General features: G+C 38.2%; 1 protein-coding gene across 1 annotated transcript in view; it reads left to right on the plus strand.

Annotated features, from left to right (window-relative positions):
- The window catches only part of MYO16 (myosin XVI), a 278,671-nt gene that overhangs the window by 82,053 nt on the left and 175,918 nt on the right, over positions 1–20,700 (plus strand). Inside the window, exon 5 of the mRNA XM_009333377.1 lies at positions 7,733–7,841. Within this exon, the coding sequence (XP_009331652.1) occupies positions 7,733–7,841 (109 nt within the window). The remainder of the gene's footprint in view (positions 1–7,732; positions 7,842–20,700) is intronic.

The raw sequence follows: 20,700 nt of genomic DNA on the forward strand, positions 1-20,700 counted from the left end.
TGTGTCGTGGCTTAACCCCGGTCAGCAACTGAGCACCACACAGCCGCTCGCTCACTCCCCCTGCCCCCTGGTGGGATGGGGGAGAGAATCAGAAGAGCAAAAGCAAGAAAACTTGTGGGTTGAGATCAGAACAGTTTAATACTTGAAATAATATAATAATAATAACAATAACAACAACAACAACAACAACAACAACAAATTGTAATGGAAAGTAAAACAATGAGAAAGGGGGGAGGGTGGGGAGAGAGGGAGAGGAACAAAACCCAGAAAGGAAGAAAAACACTAGAGGTGGTACAACCGCTCACCACCTGCCGACTGACGCCCAGTCAGTCCGTGAGCAGTGATTGCTGCCCCCTGGCTGACTCCCCCCGGCTTATATACTGAGCATGATGTCATATGGTACGGAATATCCCTTTGGCCAATTTGCACCTCCTCGCAGGCAGAGTATGGGAAGCTGAATAGTCCTTGACTTAGTATAAACACTGCTTAGCAGCAACTAAAACATCGGTGTGTTATCACATTATTCTCATGCTAAATCCAAAACACAGCACTGTACCAGCTACTAGGAAGAAAATTAATTCTATCCTAGCCGAAACTAGGACAAAGTGAAATGCCACAAATGTTTTGTAAAGAACTACATTTAGTCTTGGTTTACTTACATGGTTAACGTCATCTTATAAAAAGGAACAGTTTGTAAATCATGTGGTTATATTAAAAAAAAAAAAGAAGAAAAAGTGAATTGTCCAAGTGTTACTGAAAAAATGCTAGCCTTTCCCTTTTGGAAACAGTGGTTAACATAGGAAAGAGAAATACTATGTAAATTTTGGTACATTTACACACATATAAATGTATACATTTAACTATATATGGAGTATGTGGAATGGACTAAAAATAGATTACTAATATAAATAAGAATATAAATAGACATCAAAAAGTCAGGTTTTGTGGGGAGGTTGACAGGTGACTGCACAAATTGCACAAGGCTAGCATACTGCGGAGCACTTGAACCATGGTAACAACTGTGCAGAAGCCTGTTACTAGGAGAAAACTTTTGTGTGTGTGTGTGTAGCAACAGGTACATTAACCAGATGTTTTTTTCTGCTTCTGTCTTTTTTTTTTTTTTCTTCATATCCACACATATTCCTCAGGCTATATTTTGTTTCTGATTGCCTTCATAAAGCCTCATGAATGGTGGTAAGCCTAGGTAAAAGAGGCAGTGGCTGGGTAATGATTTCTGTATTAAAAAATATTTTATAACACACTTGGGGCTTTCTATTATATGAATAAAGCTAAATTACTTCGTTATTTCAAATATTTAAATAACCTGCATGGAACATAAGTTTGAAAGAATAATTTAAGGCATGCAACAGAATACAGGACTTTAAGCTTGAATTTCAGTGGATCATATTCAAACTTTCTGGAGTCTACCTGGCTTCCACCTAAAATGGATGGATGCTGACTCTGGTTCAGAAGGCAGTTCAACCAGCTAACCCTTGTGAGCACAAAATTCCCTGGGTGCATAAGCTGTAGCATCCTAGCAGGGGAGCTAAGCAAGAGGTATTACCTAGGCAGAGACATGCCCAAATCCTTCCCAAATCCTTGGGGAACCTCAGTAAGTTAGGTGTCCTCTAAGAATGCCTAAATCAGATTACACTGCAGTCCAAACAGTTGTGATGGCGTTATGTTTCTGGACATACAACCTAGTGGTTAGAACTCTGTCCCTGAATATAGGAGAAGGTTGGAGATGGCTGGAGAAGGTCTAAACCCCCAGCCCTTCTTCCCACAAAACTGCCTTTAATTATGTCCATAAAGTGTTGGGGGAATGTGGTTTTCACGTATCCTGATGAAGTTAGGCTGCTGATACACAAAATATTGTAGAACTCAGAGAGACAGAAGGAAAGAAATAATTTGAAATCTGTAAAGGACACATTCCTCAGAATGGAGATTCCTGGGCCCTTGTTCTTTTTCAAGTAATGGTAGGTAGATATATTTCTCATTTGTGAATCATGAGATAAGACGTATAAGAAACACTGGGAATAAGAAAGAGTAGCAAGGATTATTAGCCAGCTAGTAAATAACACTGATAAACCTACATCTGTTGCACAGAAGAAGGAAGTTTTAAGACTTCCTAAAAATCAAATATTTAATTAAAGGTTTGCACCTGTGCATGATAGATTGATTTTTAGATTTAAATTAATTCTTAAAAGTAAGAGAGATTGATGGAGAAAATTAAAAATAAATTGTTTGCTTGTGAGTTAGCAATGCAATCACTAATTAGGCTTCCCAGATGTAGAATATGGACTAAACTCAACTCTTATTTTACCAGTGGGAGTTTGGACATTGATCCACTGGGATATAGCTACAGCAACATAGCCTGAAGAGTTTGCGACTGCATTTATACTTTTGCGCTTGGGCCAAGTGGCAAGGGGTAGCTTGTGTAGGGACAGAGCCCTGTAGAGGACTCTGGCTATGCTCGCAGTCCGTTCACATGTGATTATGTGATGAAGGTACTATTTTTTGTAAGTTCTTGCAAATCAAAATTACCAATAGTGCTTGGACTGCAGAAGCTATTTGGTTCTTTCCCCACTTTCTGGAACATTACTTGGGAAGGAAGAGTTCAGCTCCTACTACCTCCTGGTGTGCAAAGTGTTGTTCTTCCCTGTACTATCCTAAATTAGCTAGAAGTTTAGCTATACAAAGATGTGATCATGGGATAAGTTATAGTGGGAATGTACATTGTATCATGTACTTTACAGTGAATCTGAAGTTGTTGATCTCTCTTCCACTGAATGGGAAGTCATCTCAAACTACTTCATGTTGGCAAAAAATGGGGGTATGCACATAGATTGGTCCTGTGAAACTGTTCACATCCAACCTACCTCATGCTATATCGAGCTCAGTACCTAATCTTTAGGGTCACCAGTTTTGCATATATGTGGAATTAAGCTATGCTACTCAGTTTGTCTGAAATGAAAACATATCAGAGATTCTACAAATAAATAAGTAGGCAGAAATTAAAACAGGATTAAAAAATGCACAGTAAAGTGATCCTAAAATAAGTTGAAGTCTTTTGAATCACCACTTCTGGAACCAGAAGGGAACTCTTATCAATCCTTTCACTAGCCAAAGGCATTTTCTCTTTGGCAGCAGGCTCTGATTTCTGGTCATATGAGGATAGGGTGCAAATCTGGCACCGTCTACTCAGTTATTATTGATCACCAGAGTTCACACTCATATACTCTCTTTATGTGTGGATGTTGTTCTGCATAGCAGAGCATGCACTTCAGTTGCATTTTGCATTCTGTGTATTGAACTAGGTGTCTTTGGGAGCATTCTTTAATATATTTAAAGATGTTCCTTCTGCAGTCTTTCTAAAACAGAAGCAATTTATCATTGCAGACAAATATTTTTCTCAAAAATATTTTTTGTGTTTATGGGATATATTGGATAAAGTTTTGCAATACATTTATCTTTTTATTGAGAAATGACTTGAGAAGGAGGATGTGTTGAGAATGGGTAAGTCAGTAACTTTTCATGTACACTGAGCACTGCATGCAGAATTCAAGCGGGTGGATAAAACATTTGAACTGAAATGGAGTAAATACGGAATTGCATTTTGAATATAAACGACGTATGCATATAAATTTGGAAACTCTAATATCAACAGCCTGAGGACAGTATTCCTCATATTTTCTTCAAGAGCTATGAACAGAAACCTAAGAACGAAGTAGGACTATATTCAGGTAATCTGAATTCCATCTGCATCTCTAATCATATCTGGGTTTCTTATTGTTTGGCCTACAAGGCCATATGTGTAACAATAGCACTCAAGTTCTTCAGCACAATTTTGGCCATCTGAATTTGAACTAAGGGTACAGTATTTTTGACATTTGCTACCTGCAACATGTTCCACATCTTTGTCATGCTCTGTCTGTACTTTTGCTTGAGCCTGCTGCTTTTCTGCTGTTTAGTTTGCCTCTCTCTTTCATTTATTCTGCTCTGACCCCTACCAGTTACCTGTGTGAGCTTCTGCCATGCCTTCTGCCACCTGTGGGATTGCCATCTTGTCTTTATTTATACAAGTAGCTAAATGGAAAGTTTGTATTATAATTAGAAAACAAGATTTCAAAACAGCTTTCAGGACTCACCGTAACTAGCTGAGAGGTGCCTGGGAATAAAAGAAATTCTGGCAACTGAAAAGTGTGTCGCATTTAACAGCAAGTAATTTCCAATGTATCACAGGCAAATGTGTAATCAGAATGAACAGGAAGAAATGTCCATACTACGAGCACTTCAAAATATTGGTGTGTACAGTTTGCATTATATTGACAACCTGTCAGACATCTTTTTGGCAGGATATCGTAGAATACACTAAGGGAGGAAAATACAGTAGAATTTCCCACCTTTCTATACCTAGAATGGCTTTCTTTGTAAAGCACACTGGAGTTTGGTACTGGGCATAACCCACATGATGCCGACAGCGGGGGGCTGCAAGCAGGGCTGGAGTGAAAGAACTGCCCAAGCAGGGACCGAGCAGAGGACTCAGGGGGATTACATCTCTGGCCGTACTGTGGTCAGCAAAGGACCCCATGCCAGAGCAGTGGAGGAAGAAACAAGGAGCCACCAAAGAAGAGGAACCACAATATGCTGACCCTAATCTCCCGCACTCCCCACTACAGGCGTAGTGTGCGGGCGGCAAGGGGATTGGAAATGGGAAAGGGGAGGAGCCGTGTCTAGAGAGGAGTCCAAGTGTAGTTCTCTAAGTGTTTGTTTGTTTGCCTCTTTCTATTTTTCGGTAGCAGAATCAGTAATTAAAAGTTCGTTAGTTGGCCAATAAATTAAGTAAAATTCCCTGACGTGAAATTTGTTTTATAGCCAGTGACAGACTTTATAAATCACAGTGTTTGTGGCTATTCTTAAAACATTTGGTACAGTTCTTAAAATTAGACTTGCTGAAGTCTGACAAATCAAACAGCCTTCTCCAGTGAGGTGGCTAGCTTGGTGGGTGAGGAGTGAGCAGTGGATGTCATTTACCTCTATTTTAGTAAGGCTTTTGACACTGTCTCCCATGGCATTCTCATAGACAAAGTGTGGGTTAGGTAAGTAGGCAGTGAGGTGGATTTAAAACTGGCTGAGTAGCCAGGCCCGGAGAGTTGTGATCAGCAGCACAAAGTCCAGCTGGAGGCAATTCACTAGTGGTGTACCCCATGGATTAATAGTGGGTGCGGTCCTGTTCAAGGTCTTCATTAATGACTTGGACAGTGGGACAGAGCACACCCTCCGTAAGTTCACAGATGATACAAAACTGGGAGGTGGGGATGATACACCATATTAAAAATGCTTATTATTAAATACCACAAAATATTTCTTTTTGAAGCAAGATACTACTATTAAGTGTGCATCATTGTCCAGAATTGCTTCTTTACCTGAATTCTGAGAGCTTCTCCTACCTCTACTGCCACAGCTTTCCTCTGCTGCCATAGCTTCCACTGAACTTCTGTTTGGGAGCAGCTCATTGTGAACATTTCTTAAGAAATTAATTAATATAGAACTACCCAATAAGAATTACTTGGAGCTGAGTAATTCCATGTCATATCCTTCTGTCAGTGACTTTACATCTTAGAGAAGGAATGAAAAGTGTGCTGCTGGCCAAGTTAATTATCCTACTTTTCCTGAATTTACTATGTCAAAGGTCTTTTGGTTTCTTAACTCAACAAGGAAGAAAATGTATGTAGGTTTGTTTTATTATTATCCTCCTGACCTTCTTCTGACATTGCCTGGAGATTATTTACATGCAGGGAAGAATAGATACCTTCAAAGCTTTGTGCTTTTTTTATTTTATGCAAGTCAGCTAGATACAAAAATGTGTTACTTCCTTGATTCTGCCATCACCAGCAAACTCTCATGGGTCAGTGAGTAGAAAGCAAAACAAACAAAAATCATGCATCCTAGTAGTGGAACAAGTGGAATAAATAGTTGTTAAACCATCCTGCAAAGATGTTATGAACTTCAAATCCATCCTTTTTTTGATTTTTTTATCATCTTTTTAATTTTGTCTAGCAGTACAGGCAAGCAGAAATTTATTTTCATAGAACTATAATGAATATAACATTTTATACCTTGTAAGTCTCTTTCTTTATATGTCTCCTTCCATTCTTTTTCACTAAGCATGAGAGTCAACTCCTCTCATCTAATCTCATTTAGCAATTTAAAAGATATGCATCTAATCTAAATTTGTTCCCCAGGTTCCCCTTACAGTCAGTGCAGCGAGACAGGCCTAAAAGAAAGTAGTATACTTTGTAGGAGGATAGGTTATTTTGCTGTATAGGATATGGTCTACTAGTATATCTGAGGTGTTTGAGATAGCTGAGGTGAGTCATTCTTTGAAACCTGTCTGTCCCCTCATCACTACGATGGGAATCCAGGAGATCACCTTAGACTAGCAGTCCAGCTTCAACACCTTAAGTTTGATGACATGAAGCCCACATGAATTTGCTAGTTTTTTATGTCATATTTCACTCTGAGCCAGGAGCTGAGCCCATTATGAGTTTTTCTTTGATACAGTGCTTACAGAGTAAGCTCCTGAAAGAAGCAGTCATACCTTCCATTAATAATTCCTTATTACAGTTGACCTTTGCTGCTGTGGTTTTAAGAAAGGCTGGCCTTGATACCCCTCATTTTTATTAGCTAAACTTTTTATCATACAAGGTGGTAAGAAAAGTAATTAAATTTACCAGAGTTCACTCTTTTTTCATAATTCCTTGCAGTTAAAAGCCATAGAGAGAATACTTGAAATGAATTAAAGTTATGGCCTCTTAAAGAAGATACATGACATTTCACTACAATGTAAACTTTTATGTCCACCAAACATTTATAATATTTTCAAGGATGAGAGCTTTCTTATTAAAAAAAAAAAAAAATTAAAATTGCCCTGTATAGTGCAAATTCTTACACTAACAATATTTAATATAGAAAATACAAGTTTTCTTACTGTGCTGGTGCTTTCTTTTCAAGCTTCTCATGAATCTATTTCCATCCCCCCCTCCCCCTCCTAATGGCTTATTTTAGTTGTCTGTCCTTTATACTGAATTTTGAATGAAACTTATAGAAATGTCAGGTTGGCTCCTTTAGGGACTACGGTTGAAATCATCAAGCTCACTTTCATTGTCTCCAGTTGGTGACAAATGGCAATTTTATTTAGCAAGGGATGGTTCTCTTTGAGGTTGGATTGATGGATGAGGCCATAAGAGGTTGGGCCAGCTGACAAGGTTACCCCTACCAGCTGTCTACCCATCCCTACTGCATGAGTGTCTGTGCTGCTTGTCAGTCAGCTTTTGAACCACTGCTGTTTACTGTGTAGTGTTTTAAAGCAGACTGTGATTGGTGACAGCTTACTTTACTTGAAAATGCTGTGCTGAAAATGGCGGTGGTTCCAAAACTCACTGATGAGCAGCTCAGACATCTGTGCAGTAAAGGCAGGCTGGACAGCTAGGATGGCAACAGCGTCAGCTGTCCCAAGCAAAGCCAGCCCTTTCTGACATTCAAGTGTCCTTTATTTTGTCTTTGCTTTTTTGTGTGTTTTGGTTTGGTTTGGTTTGGTTCAGGTTATAATCAGCCTGCTGTCTAAGAACCTCGGCTTTGAAATGTTTTTGAATGGGAATGTGTAAGAACCCCAGCAGTGTTTTGAGATTTCACTGCAAAATCCTAAAATGTTTTTAATTCTTGTCTGTAGGCTGGAGCAAATGTGCTGCTGCAAGACGTTAATGGAAACATTGCACTTGATTATGCCATAGAAGGGACTGAATCTAGCAGCATCCTTCTGATGTACTTGGAAGAAAATGGTAAGTCAGCTCTTCAGCTTCTGGAATATTTTTATTGAACATGACATAAAAACGAAAAGGATGGATATTGATTTGACGTAAGTCAGCACTGAAGCCAGTGGAACTATATTAGTTTGGAGATGAAGGGGAGGAAGATGATTTGGAGTCACAAAAGTTTTCAGTGCATTTAGATTGGAACAACTAACAAAGGTTAGTGGCAGTGGCCATTGTCAGATCTGCCTTTGCCCATTCATATGGAGATGCTAGAATGAGAATTCAAAGCAGAAAAACTGCAGTAATGCAGAAGCTTTTAAAACAACTAATTTAACAGTGTGATGACCAGGTTTCACATTTTGTTTCACTTCACATGTGAGTTATGTATAGCCTCAGAGTATATTTTTTCCAGTTAAATATATGACTGTTAAATAAATAAATCTCTGCAAATCATCTGAATGGAAATGTATATGAAATGTTAGCACTTATTCAAAATATTAGTATTGGTTTTGTTTTGTATTGAGAAAATACCGTAGCTAGATTTCTATTATGAAGTATGCTTAATATGTTATAGATGACAGGACCTGTGTTGAAAAAAAGGGTTTGTTATTCACCAGTTCCAAACTTAGATACGGGTTCTGAAGTGAGATTTCTAGCAATGCTTTTGATTGTAATAGGTTGCCTTAACATTGTATGTGGCTCATCATAACACTGAGGAAAATGTATTAAGTAGAAATAATGAGCAGTAATGTAAAAATGTGTACTTTCAACATTGCCTCCGTACAAGAAATCTGTTTTAACATAAACTAAGTTAAGTTATATCCTGTTAATGAACACTTAAAAGAGAAGTTAACTTAGACTGGCAAGGAAATCACACTCAGTGTCAGGTCCTATACTGTTAGCCCATAGCACATCCGGTGTATTACACAGATGTATTTCATAATTTTGCTTCCTTGATGCCTGGCAATGTCTTCCCAGCTCAGGAACTCTGGTTTTGGATTTTTCTAATGGCAAGACAGGTATTACCTTCTAAAAACTTGATTGCCTTGCAAAATGCAGATATTTGGAGTCTAAATGCTCCAAATACTTTGGCTGATGTGGTATTTAACATGTAGTGTACAACAAGCATGTAGCATACAAGATGTAGTCTGCTTACTTGCAATTATCAATGCAGATCTATCAGAAAATGCTTCTTCTTTCCTTGGTTTATCTCTCTTTTTGTTTGGTTGCAAAATGAAATAGATTTGGAAAAAAAAGAAAAGAAAAAAAAAGATTTACTAGTTTCTTGGCAAAGTGTCTACATTGAAGGAACTTACATGGAATAGCGGATTTTTATGACTCTAATGTTATCAGTGTTAGCTCTTTTCCAGTAGATAGGAGAGGCACCGTTCCTCATTAAACAATGATTCTGTGAATGTGGGAAGTTTCCAAGGAAAAAAACCTAAACATGATGAAGGTGAGATCTACCTTCACTAACTTTAGATAGCTAAGCCTGAGCTAATCATCCAGACCTTTTCTTTTGGTCAATAGAGAGAAATAGGAAATGCATGTATCGTTTCAGCTCTTCCTAACCTGGCTAGGTGAGGAGAACTGACTTCCAGGACTGTTTCTTTCTGCTGACTAATAAGAACTGAAGTTGACAAGTAGTAGTTTATCAGTCTTAGTTTTAGACTGTTAGGGTAGATCAATCCTACCCTGTAATTGCAGTACTGCGTGAAATCCTGGCCTTTGGGTGATCGATGACAAAATGCCAATCAACTTTGCTTGGTCTGTTACTATTCTTCTTGTAACAATAGGCAGCTCAGAGTACCCTTATTTAGCACTTAGTTTTTAAAATTTAATTAGTATCTTCTGAAATATTTGTATAGCCTACCATGGTTAATAGTAATGGAGGAGAGAATCCTTGAAGGAAATAAAGCTGTCTGCATATGCATACCCCAACACAGAGCAATGTCATTGCCAAAAATCTTGTACAAGAGCATTAGCTGATCCTATAGTAAATACGATCTTCAGCCTGTAGTGTTGTGAAACACCCACCTATATATAGTCTCACCCTTTAAATACAATGTGTAAGACACTTTTCCCCATTCTCTGTGCTTCCCTGCATAACTAAAAGGTTCCCTCAATATTCTCCATTCAGTTGTACAGCCTGGTTTACAACATTAAGAAGAGATTGCTGTGTAAAATAGATTAGACTCTAATCATTGGCTCTAAGTGCAGAGTTAACAGAGAAAAATAAAATCAAGTGCCTTATGGCTCAGCTAAAAGAAAACAAGAAGCTATTGATTTACGTTGATGAAACAAAGTAAGATTGGAACAAGTAGCTTTGATGCTACAGAAAACTTTGTTAATTGGGGACATTAAAGTTCTTAGAAATCTTCTGTGTTTATAGTTTCTTATAGATTTCATCACTGTGGTAGTTCACTGTATCTGTTTAACTGCACTACAGACCTTAGTGAGTGAACTCCCTCTTCATTGTCAAAGATAACCTCATTTACTCTGTGGAAGGCCTGGAGCCATAGGTGATAACAATAGCCTTAGATGCATTTAATGATTTATATATTTTAATATATTTTTACTTATTTACTGAAGTTAGTTCTTTGAGTTCTGTTTGTAAATGATCTGTTAGGGCACAGGAGTATCACAAGTGTAAAGTAAAGTTAATCCTCTAGCAACTGCCTGAAAGCTTTCATATATACTTTATTGTTGTTATGGAATATAGCTCATCAGGACATTGTATGGGGATTATACTACTGAAGTCTACATGAAATTCTGTGTATTTCATTAAAATATTCTCTTTTCCTGTACAGAAATGAGCTTTCTCTGATGTTACATTATGTTATGTAACTGATGTTACACTGTATACTGAAACTAATTATTGACTGAAGAAAGTAATAAGCAGACTTTACTTACCTAAGAGAAAACAAGTTGAGGTACATATCCTCTGTATATTAAGAGCATCCTTTGTGTTGGGTAATAATTCTGGTAAACTATAAGCTTCATTTAAGATATGCCTAATCAAGGATGGAAGGGAAAATATAGCATCCAATTTCATATTTAGGAAAGTGGCGGAAATAGCTTAACTGTATGATATTTGATCATGTCCTAGGAGCACTCAGAAGCCTAGTGTGCTCCTGAGCTCCAGGACTTTATTGGGGTTGATTTATCTAAATCAAGTGTCTGGTAGTCACTCTATAGCAAACCCTCCTTAGAGCAAAAGAGATGCTCCAAAGGTAGGCATCTGTAATGTGTCATCTGAATTATGATCTGAACTGCATGCTTCTTTCCAAGTGCTATGAAGGGAGCCCAGAATGGCTAGCTGAGACATAGAAGTCTGCTACATAGGGTGGGATTCAGTTTAAGGTCATGATATTTACATTTACAGGTCCATATGTAGGTGCGTATATAGTAGCTTTGGTGTCTAAATTCCTATTACCATCAGTGGAGTTCTAGGAAGTAGTGTCACTAGAGAGCAGAAGGGTTATTCATTTGACCAGCCACTAGGAAAACACTGGTAAACACTGTTAAATTTGTTCTGCACCAAGATATCATTGGCTTTGCATGTTACTGGTCGTCTTGTTTTGCTATGAAAAGAAAGTTATGACTTTTAAGAATTTTGAAAAATAGGATGGGGAGACCACTTGCTGCAACGTCCTGCCAGGGCAAAGCCAACTGAGAGTAGCCCAAGTTACCCAGGGCAATGCTGGGTTGGAGAGTCTATGATCTCTCTGGGCTCCCATTCCAGTGCTGAGCCATCTTCATATCATTTTTTTTCTTATTCAGTTGAAATTTTCTTTGTTGCAACTTACACCTGTAGCCTCTTGTCCTTTCATTGTTTACCTCCAGGAACTGTCTCCATCCAGAGGTGAAATGAAAATATTAGGAAGTGTAAAAAGGTTTTTTTTTCACTGTTTGTACTGTTTTATTCTGAACCAGGGTGATTATTGGAATCATCGAGAAAGTCCACCTGCCACCTTCTGTAAGCTTTATTTAGATTAATATCAGCTTTATGTTTTAAGGCAAAGCTTTTATTGTATTAATGCCATTTTAAAAATAGTTTAAATGACTGCTAGTGTGTTCTCTTTGTTTTTAGAGGTAGAATGTTCTACTGTAGAAGTGTGTCAGTGAAACTCTGATTATGGCATATGATCCTTATTTTTCCTCCTTTTCCTTTAGGCAGAAATTAAATATTTAATGCTTTGAAGAGTGTAACATTTTTGTTCACTTCCTTTCTTGGTATTTAGTTGCCCAGTGGATTAAATGACTCAGATATAAACTACAAATGAGTGACAGATATTTCTTGGTTCCGTATTTGACAAGTGACAGGAGGTGACACGTTCGCTGTGTAATTTGTTTCCAAAAAAGAGGTGTTCCCTTTTGTCCCTCAAGATCTCAGGCTTCAGCTTTCAGTAGGATAACGGTGCATTTCAAGAACATCAGCCTTGTTATTTAATCTGAGAAAACAGTATCTGGATATTTACTACTACTTTTTTTTTTTAAGAGCTGTCTAAGTATCCTACACATCTGAAAGCAAAATAATCTTTCTTGTCTATTGTATAGTGAGAGTTCATGCACTAGCAGATTATTACAAAAGCAAAAGAAAACTATCTGTTGTGAATATTTTTTTAAGAATGACTATATTTAAATAACATATCTACCTGAAGGTATAGATGGCTTTTCTTTTTCTACTATGACAGAGGTACAGAAAAAAAAAAAAGGTTATTGCTTTTCTGCAGAGTATTCTATTTGTTTTTAACAATGCACTTTCTGTTGGCTAAATGCATTTAAAATAGCTGGTCAAAGGTTATTGACCTTTGATGGTAATAGGGGTTTCATGTACTTAATCAAAATCTTTTATAGTATTCCAAACTGTGTGAATAATGGATCTGTTTTTTTCTCTGAATATTAAGGGAATCATATTCAGGTGTCTCAGAAAACTGTATATAGAGCCAAAATCTTGTGCAAGTCCTATCCATTTAGGTAGTTTTTTATGGTTTAAATTAGTTAAAATATTGTGCAGTTTTCACAAAAAATAGACCATGGTTTATGAAATTGTTACTAGCAAATGGATTAAGCCTTACTTTTGAGCTGCAAAGTAGAAAGAATAAATTTCTTTTTCTGCCTTGCAGCAGTAGGTAGAATCAAAAAAATAGAAGCTAAGGGTTAGTACAGAATCCTACACTGAAGACAGTGTTTAACATTAGCTAGAAATAGTCAACTCATAAATTACTACAATAAGGAGAATTTCCTTGAAGCCAACAGTTAACAACATATGGGAAATAACGTGTGCAGGAAAAGCTGATTCAGAAAAGTCGTGGGCAAAGGATTAAGGAAAAATTTACTGGAAGACTGACACTGTACAGTAATCTAGAATGTGATAGGAAGATCCATCCAAAACATTATTTTGGTTTAAAATTTAAAGTAAATTGAAATTATTCATGAAATCTGGTTTGGTGGGTTAGTCTTGGCTAAAAGCCAAACTCCCACCCAGCTGCTCACTCACTCCCCCTCCTGAGCAGGACAGAGGGAGAAAATAGGATGAGAAAGCTCATGGGTCGAGATAAAGACAGGGAGATTGCTTACCAGTTACTCTCACAGGCAAAACAGGCTCGACTTGGGGAAAATTGCCAATTGGAATAGATTCAGGTAGTGAGAACCGGAAAGGCAAACATTAAAACAACACCTTTCCTCCCCCTTTCCCAGGCTTGACTTCACTCCTTTACTCCCGACTCCCCTACCCCTGCAAGCAGCTCAAGGGGGTTGGGGAGCTACGGTCAGTACATAGCAGTTTCTCTCTGCCAGTTCTTCCTCTTCACACTTTTCCTCTGCTCCAGCGTGGGTTTTTCACAGGTACACAGTTCCTTCAGGAATGTCCATCTGCTTTGCCTTGGGTCCTCCATGGGCTCCAGAGAATCTCTGCTGCGACACCTGAAGCACCTCCTCCCCCTCCTTCTTCTCTGACCTTGGTGTTCCCTCAGCTGTTTCTCCCTCTTTTTGTTCCCTCTTTGTCTCTCTGTCCAGTGTTTTCTGCCATTCCTTAAATATGTTTTCACAGAGGTGCCACACTTGACTGACAGGCTCAGCTGTGTCCTGCAGTGGGTCTGCTGGAGCTGACTAGAACCATCTGTGGTCCACATGGGACAGCCCCCTGCCTCTACCCAGAGAAGCCACCGCAGCATCCCCACAAGTGCCAACACCCTGACAATACATCTGGTCATGTGTTTCTCAACACTCTGGCACTTTTTATGAGAATAAGATCAAAATGAAAATCCCAGTCATGTTTTTTTCATCAGTTTGATTGTTATTAATTTAAAAAAGTGTTCAGAATATGTACACCAAAATGTTCTAACATTGAGGTTGTGCTAAAGAAACCCTTAAAAAGATCTAGTAATCCAACAAGGGGAAAAAAAATCATATACTGTTTCTTCAGCGCATTCAAGAAAAGCAATTGATATAGATCAATATAATTTCAGAAAAGTACTGCTCTATAGACTTTCATATTTAAAACTATTAAAGGCTTTTCATAGACATTAAGGAATTATTGCTAACATACTACAATAAGAACTGACTAAAATGTCAACACATACAGATTGTTAGCACTAAAGATCAGTGAACTTAAGCTAAAACTAAATCCCCTGATATATTTTCTATTTTAGAACCATATGCAACGTGATCTTGATTTCTGCTTACAAATTTTTTATTAATAATATTGATGCAGTAGGTTGACAGAAAAACAGGTGACCAAAACCAAACAGCCTCAGGGTGGTTCAAGGATTTTTCACTCTGATTCTTGCTGATTGGGAACCACCTACCCATAAGATTATCACACACAAATAATCTGTCTATTTTCTGCAGAGAGCTTGATTAACTGATGATAGGGGTTAGGTGATGGTGTTGCCAGTGAGAACAGGGAGCCAAATTACATGTTTCTGTAGGTCCCTTCAAGTCCTAAAAATGAAGCACACAGAAAACGTGTGACCTGGTTTCGGTAGGGATAGAGTTAATTTTCTTCCTAGTAGCTGGCACAGTGCTGTGTTTTGGATTTAGCATGAGAACAATGTTGATAACACACCTATGTTCTAGTTGTTGCTAAGCAGTGCTTACACTAGTCAAGGACTTCTCAGCTTCCCGTGCTCTATGGACTGAGAAGGCTGGAGGTGCACAAGAAGCTGGGAGGGGGCACAGCCAGGACAGCTGACCCAAACTGGCCCAAGGGACATTCCATACCATGTGATGTCATGCTCAGTACATAAACTGGGGGAAAGCTGGCCGGGGGGGGCCACTGCTCAGGGTCTGGCTGGGCATTGGTTGGCGGGTGGTGAGCAGTTGCATTGTGCATCACTTGTTTTGTATATTCTTCTTATTATTACTATTATTAATATTATTACTATAATAATACTATATGTATACTATAATTACTATATGAACATTGAAAATGTCATAGTTGAGAATGCTCATCTGTCTTCCTTTGGCCTTTGTGTTTTCTAACATAAGCTTGAATAAGCTACCTTAATTTTTATTTTTTCTAACTCTTGGGGAGCTGACTTTAAAGTCTTAGACTTCTCTTAATATTTGTGTGTTTCCAGCATGCAAATGTGTGGGTGTTTAAAAGTGAATTAAAGAACAAAGTCCATCATATGGAAACATTTTGTTACCCATATGTTTGTATCAAAGGGAAAACCTTTAAACTCATTGTGCAGACTTTTGGCACTTGAATTAACGTTTTAAATTATAGCCAGTAGTTTATGATCTACTTTGTAACTGATGCTAGAAGGAAAACAGGCATCTCCTTGACTAATAGGCTTTGCAAAGATTTGAAAAAAGATTGTGAAGAATATCAGAAACTGGGGATGCCCTTTTAGAATCCTTTCAAACAACTTACGGATGAAAAATCCAATTATATTACCATCAGAAATAAATTATCATTTTTTATAGAATTCCTAAAACTATAACCTTTAGCAAGTTAGAAAAAAAATTGTCAGTGCCCGGAGTGCACCCACAGGCCCTGTGACCTGTCCCCACTTCCAGGGGCTTGGCTGCCTGTGCTCAAAGCCAGCTCTGATGTGGTACAGGTGTGTAAACCGGGAGCAGTCGCCTGAGAAAAGAGCTAAGTTGTGAGGTAGAGCTGGGAGAAGCCTTGTCATGATCTTTCACCCACCCTTTGACTCAGGAGCCACATTTAGGCTCAGGTCCTTGCCCTTGGTCCTTGCTCGAGGTATGCCTATGCCCAGCCACGAACCTTGCCGATCCTGACCCTGAACCACTGACTTGACTTCCTGGCTTCACCTGATTTGTCTGGATTTGTGGCTACAGGCTTTTCTGACAACCACAAGAGTGTCGGTTGGCCCTGATTCCCATCACTAGACCTGCTCGATTTTCTTGCTTGGGTACTGTGGGGCTGTGCCATGGTCAGCAAGGACACTGCCCTGCCTGCCCAGTGTTCACCCTCAGCTCCTGGCTCCCTGGCACATGTTGAGTAGCCTGCTCTCTCACAAAAGCATCCAACCATAACATATTAAGGACTTGCAGAGAAATCCTGACTATAGAAATACTGCATGAGCTCATTTCAGACATGATGCTTATCGCAAGTAACCAGAGACAATGGTACACTTGTTTTGCTTCTGTGTTTTAGTATCAATATTACAAATAAAATAATAAACATGCAAGACATATCCACAGATGAATGCTTTAGTATTAAGCCTTGAGATTATGCCAGTCTGTCAAAATAAATTACAATTATTTTTTTTTTTTTCATACAAGTTAAGAAGAGACAGAGTTCATTTAACTAATTTTAGCTGGAAGGGTCATCAACATCCTATTACAGGAGAGAGGGAAAAAAAGCATGTTTCACTAGAGTGGGAGAACTGTCACTCTGACGTCTACATGAGGAGGAGATGGGAATTTCAATTCTGATAGCATTTTCAGACTAGACGGAAATAAACTAAACATCCTTCACTAAGCCTATGTAATGATATCTTTAAAGGAAAAGAGGTAAAACCCAACAACAGCAATCAGTCGGTACTTCTGCAGTGAATTAGATCTACAGGCCTCAGTAGTTTTGCAAGTATACATTCTTTTGCAGATACTGAAAATATTGGCTTCCCTTCTCACATAATAAATGTTGCTGAAATGTATCTGTTCATATGCTGACCTTTGAAAATTAGATGCACATAATGCCAAGTGATACGCACAAGAGCTACTGAACAACGTAATTTAACAAAAATAATGCTCTTTACAAAGCTACCTAGTAAGCAGCCAGAAAAGTCCTTCTAAAACTTTAAGCAAATAAAGCTGGATAAAATAACAGCCACACCTGAATATTTGCATGAATGAAAATGAATATTTCAAGAATGGTACCATGACTGTTTTTTTCTCATTGTTTGTGAACATGTCTATCCTATACTACGCTGCACAGGAGAAAAATAGAAATTCTAAACCGTGGTGTCCCCAGAATTACAGAAGAGTACAGACAGGCTCATCACACTTGGGGTGAAAAGAGCCTTGCTGCATTGACAGCTCTGTGCAGGAAGGGCAGATACAGACAGGGTGAGAGAAGACTTAAGTAAGAGGGGAGGAGAGATTGGCTTCTCAAAGCTCTTGCAAGTACTTCATATACATTTGTGTTTGCAAGACAAGGTGATATTGACTTCTAAAGACTGTTAAGCCCTTTGGAGAATAAGACGTGCAAGTTACAGAAAGAGTGGCTGCTGGGTGTGTGTAATGGGTGTTTCCCAAAGACTGCTTGAGTGTTTTGCTTTGTACTGGTCACAGGAACAGGTGTTCCCCTCGCAAACGGAGGGACTTCTTAGTACTGGACATTTCTGAGGGAAATATTTTTTATAGCAATTCTCAGTTCTGTTTGCCATGTATTTCTTTACCAGTGCAACTTTAAAAGGGGGAAAGCTTACTTTCCCCCTTTTTATCTAAGGTTTTTACATTCCTTTGGGTTGTCAGTTCTATAACCATATGCCAGAGACGGTGAGACAGCCAAAGCATGTGAAATGGCCTTGTCAGGTGTTTTTCTTAAACAGTGAGAAGTAATATATTTTATAGCTTTTCAGTTATGCTCCTGCCTGTCATCAGCACTGTTACTCATCACCAAATGCTGTGCCCTGCAGGGTCACTACTGTTTTAACTGTTCCTTCTCCATCTCATCTCCTGCAGAATTTGTGAGCATGTAGCTCTTGTTCTGATTTTACAGGGTATTTTCCATCCTATGCCTTTTTTTTTTTGACTTTCCATTTTTTAAAATGTGAGTCTGTTCCCATAGTACATGCCAATTTGGTTTTCTTCCTCTGTTTATTCGTGCTGGCTGTTGTCCCACTTCAGCTGAATATCTAAACCACATTTCCCCTTTGAAAAGCAACGTGAAGGTCATTCTTTGATTCAGGCAGTGAGAGTTACTTACTGTTTGAGTAACATTTTTTTGTTCCATCTAAACTCATGAAAAGTATCACTCCCTGGGGAGGGAGAGCAGACTCTCCAGAATTACAAACTTGATTAAGGGAAGGCAGTTACTGACCAGGTCTCCTTGTTTGAGCCTCAGAGAATGATACATGTGCACACTTGGTAAAGCTACTTCTCAGCTCCCTGCCAGAGAAGCCTTCACTCTGAAGCCTGACAGTTCCCGAGTTCTTGGAATTCAGAACTCTGCAATTCTAAGATTGCAGTTTAGATTATTTTTGCATGTTTTCATTCTATTTTCTGTGAAGACAGAGGAAGGGAATCTCTGTTGTTTCTGTAGCATTTTCAAAACTCCTTTGGACGTTTAAAAAATGAAACCTGTGGAACATGTCACTGTGGTAGGTCACTTGCCAGGCTGTTTACTGCTACTTGTTTAATGAAATGTGTATCATTCCTTTATACAACTATTAGTTTGAAACCAGTAAAGCTGTCTTGAGATTCACATAGACTGTGCCTTTTGTTGCTATGTAGCATTGTTTATGCATTTTCTCTGAGCTGATGGGTATAATTATATTTGCGATAGAACATATATAGCAATTGATGCAGCCGAACTCTATTCTTGATTCCTCTTTCAGCATGAGCAAAGTTAATCTTTCTACAGCCGGGCTTTTCGGGGCCCTACACAGGATGCACCAAGGTTCTATAAAATACAATTTACAAGGTGTAAGGATCAATATTTCACTGTTAGTATAAGAATATACTGATAAGTTAATTCTCTGACCATGCTGAGCATAAGTCGGTGGTAAATTGCTAAAAAAGGCTGAGTGGACTCAGCTGGCCTCTGCCCTCAACCTGTAGCCATTGCTGTGATTTACATGAAACATGACAAACCAAACAACCTGATAATAACTGTGTTTCACTCGCAGTCTTTTTTTTTTCTTCCTGGGGAAAGTCAGAAACTGGTATTTCTAATTTGTGGATTGTGAACTTTGTTTCCATTTTTGGGTGTTTGGGGTATTATGCACACACAAAAGAGGTAGTACATTAATTTCCACCTGTTGCCTCTCTCCTTGAAAAACAAAACTTATTCTAATTGTTTACTGGAGACATCAAGAGGAAGAAAAAAATTGACAACAATTCTATCAGTAGTACTTAAAAATGGCCTTCTTCATCAGGTATAAAATGGTAAATATATTTTTCAAATTTAATCTTACCTGACAACATTAGAAAGAGCTTTATCATGACCAGTCAAGTTTTATTGCAGCTGCTCAGTCTGTCTATGTAATGCATTTAAAAAGTGAAGTCAGTGCTGCAAATGATAACTAATTTGGGGTGTATATAGCCCTTCACATCACATAGTGTTTTGAAATTTAAACTTACATATTTGAGAGAGTTCTGTCACTGGCAAAAGAATGTTAAAGTATCAATTTACTGTTGCAAAAAGCAGGAAATAGGCAGAAACAGAAAGAAAAAAAGAGATTTAATTGATGCCATATGGCATCAGTAATCCGTAAATGTCATCAGGTAGTTTTAAATAATTACTATGAAATGTGATACAGGCATAAAAACTTCAGTTCTGACAAAATGAATACACTGATTGTTAGGAGATACTCAGAGCATCATAGGAAATCCTCATCGTATTCCAGTCTAGCAACTGTCAGGCAATAGGATGTCAGCACATTCTGCTTTTGGGTGGTTATCTATTTTAAGCTATCAATAGCATCTATCTAGCTAGCTAGCTATCTGTTTGTCTGAATTGCATTTTTGTGAAAGATCACAGGTTTTAGTCCAGATACAAAAAAATCTCAGTTTCTCCAGCTTAAGTTTATATTTGTGTTTTGCAGTTGGTGTCATTTAGTATCATTTAGGTGACAGGTGGGAAAATATAAGAATAAGTAAATGTGGCCAGCAAGACAGTGTTCACACTCTGAACATTTCACCTCAGAGCTGAAACTCTTAGAAGTGCTGCAGGTAAAATTCAGAATATAAAGCAGCGCGTAAAGTAGCATGTTAGAGAAAGAAAATGAAGGGGATTCTTTGCTGAGCTACATATGTTACACCCATTTATACAAGTTCCAGGGTAGATTAAAACTAAGAGACTTACAATATGCTTTTACTCTGAAACGTACTTCAATTGTTTTAGTAATGTAGAAAACTGCAAGAATTGTTGAAGATAAAATATAAAATGAATTCTTCAAGCAAAAATATTTAACATAAATACATATTAATTAAATTAATTTATTATTTGTCACTTTTCAGCTCACTGACAAATGTGGAAGAGAACCAAGAAATTATTTATTCATATGTTTTTTGTTATGTCATGGCCAGGGCAGAGAAGAGGAATTTGTATACTCAAATTACATTTTCTATATATGGATGTAAGTGACCATGTGAAGCTAGGAGCAGAAGAATCAAGCCCTGAATTTTGGTTAGATATTCCAATCAAGCCACAGCCAGCTGCGAATTTAACCACTTAGCAATT

This window comes from Pygoscelis adeliae, unplaced genomic scaffold (assembly GCF_000699105.1).
Source record: "Pygoscelis adeliae isolate BGI_AS28 unplaced genomic scaffold, ASM69910v1 Scaffold48, whole genome shotgun sequence".
NCBI lineage: Eukaryota > Metazoa > Chordata > Aves > Sphenisciformes > Spheniscidae > Pygoscelis > Pygoscelis adeliae.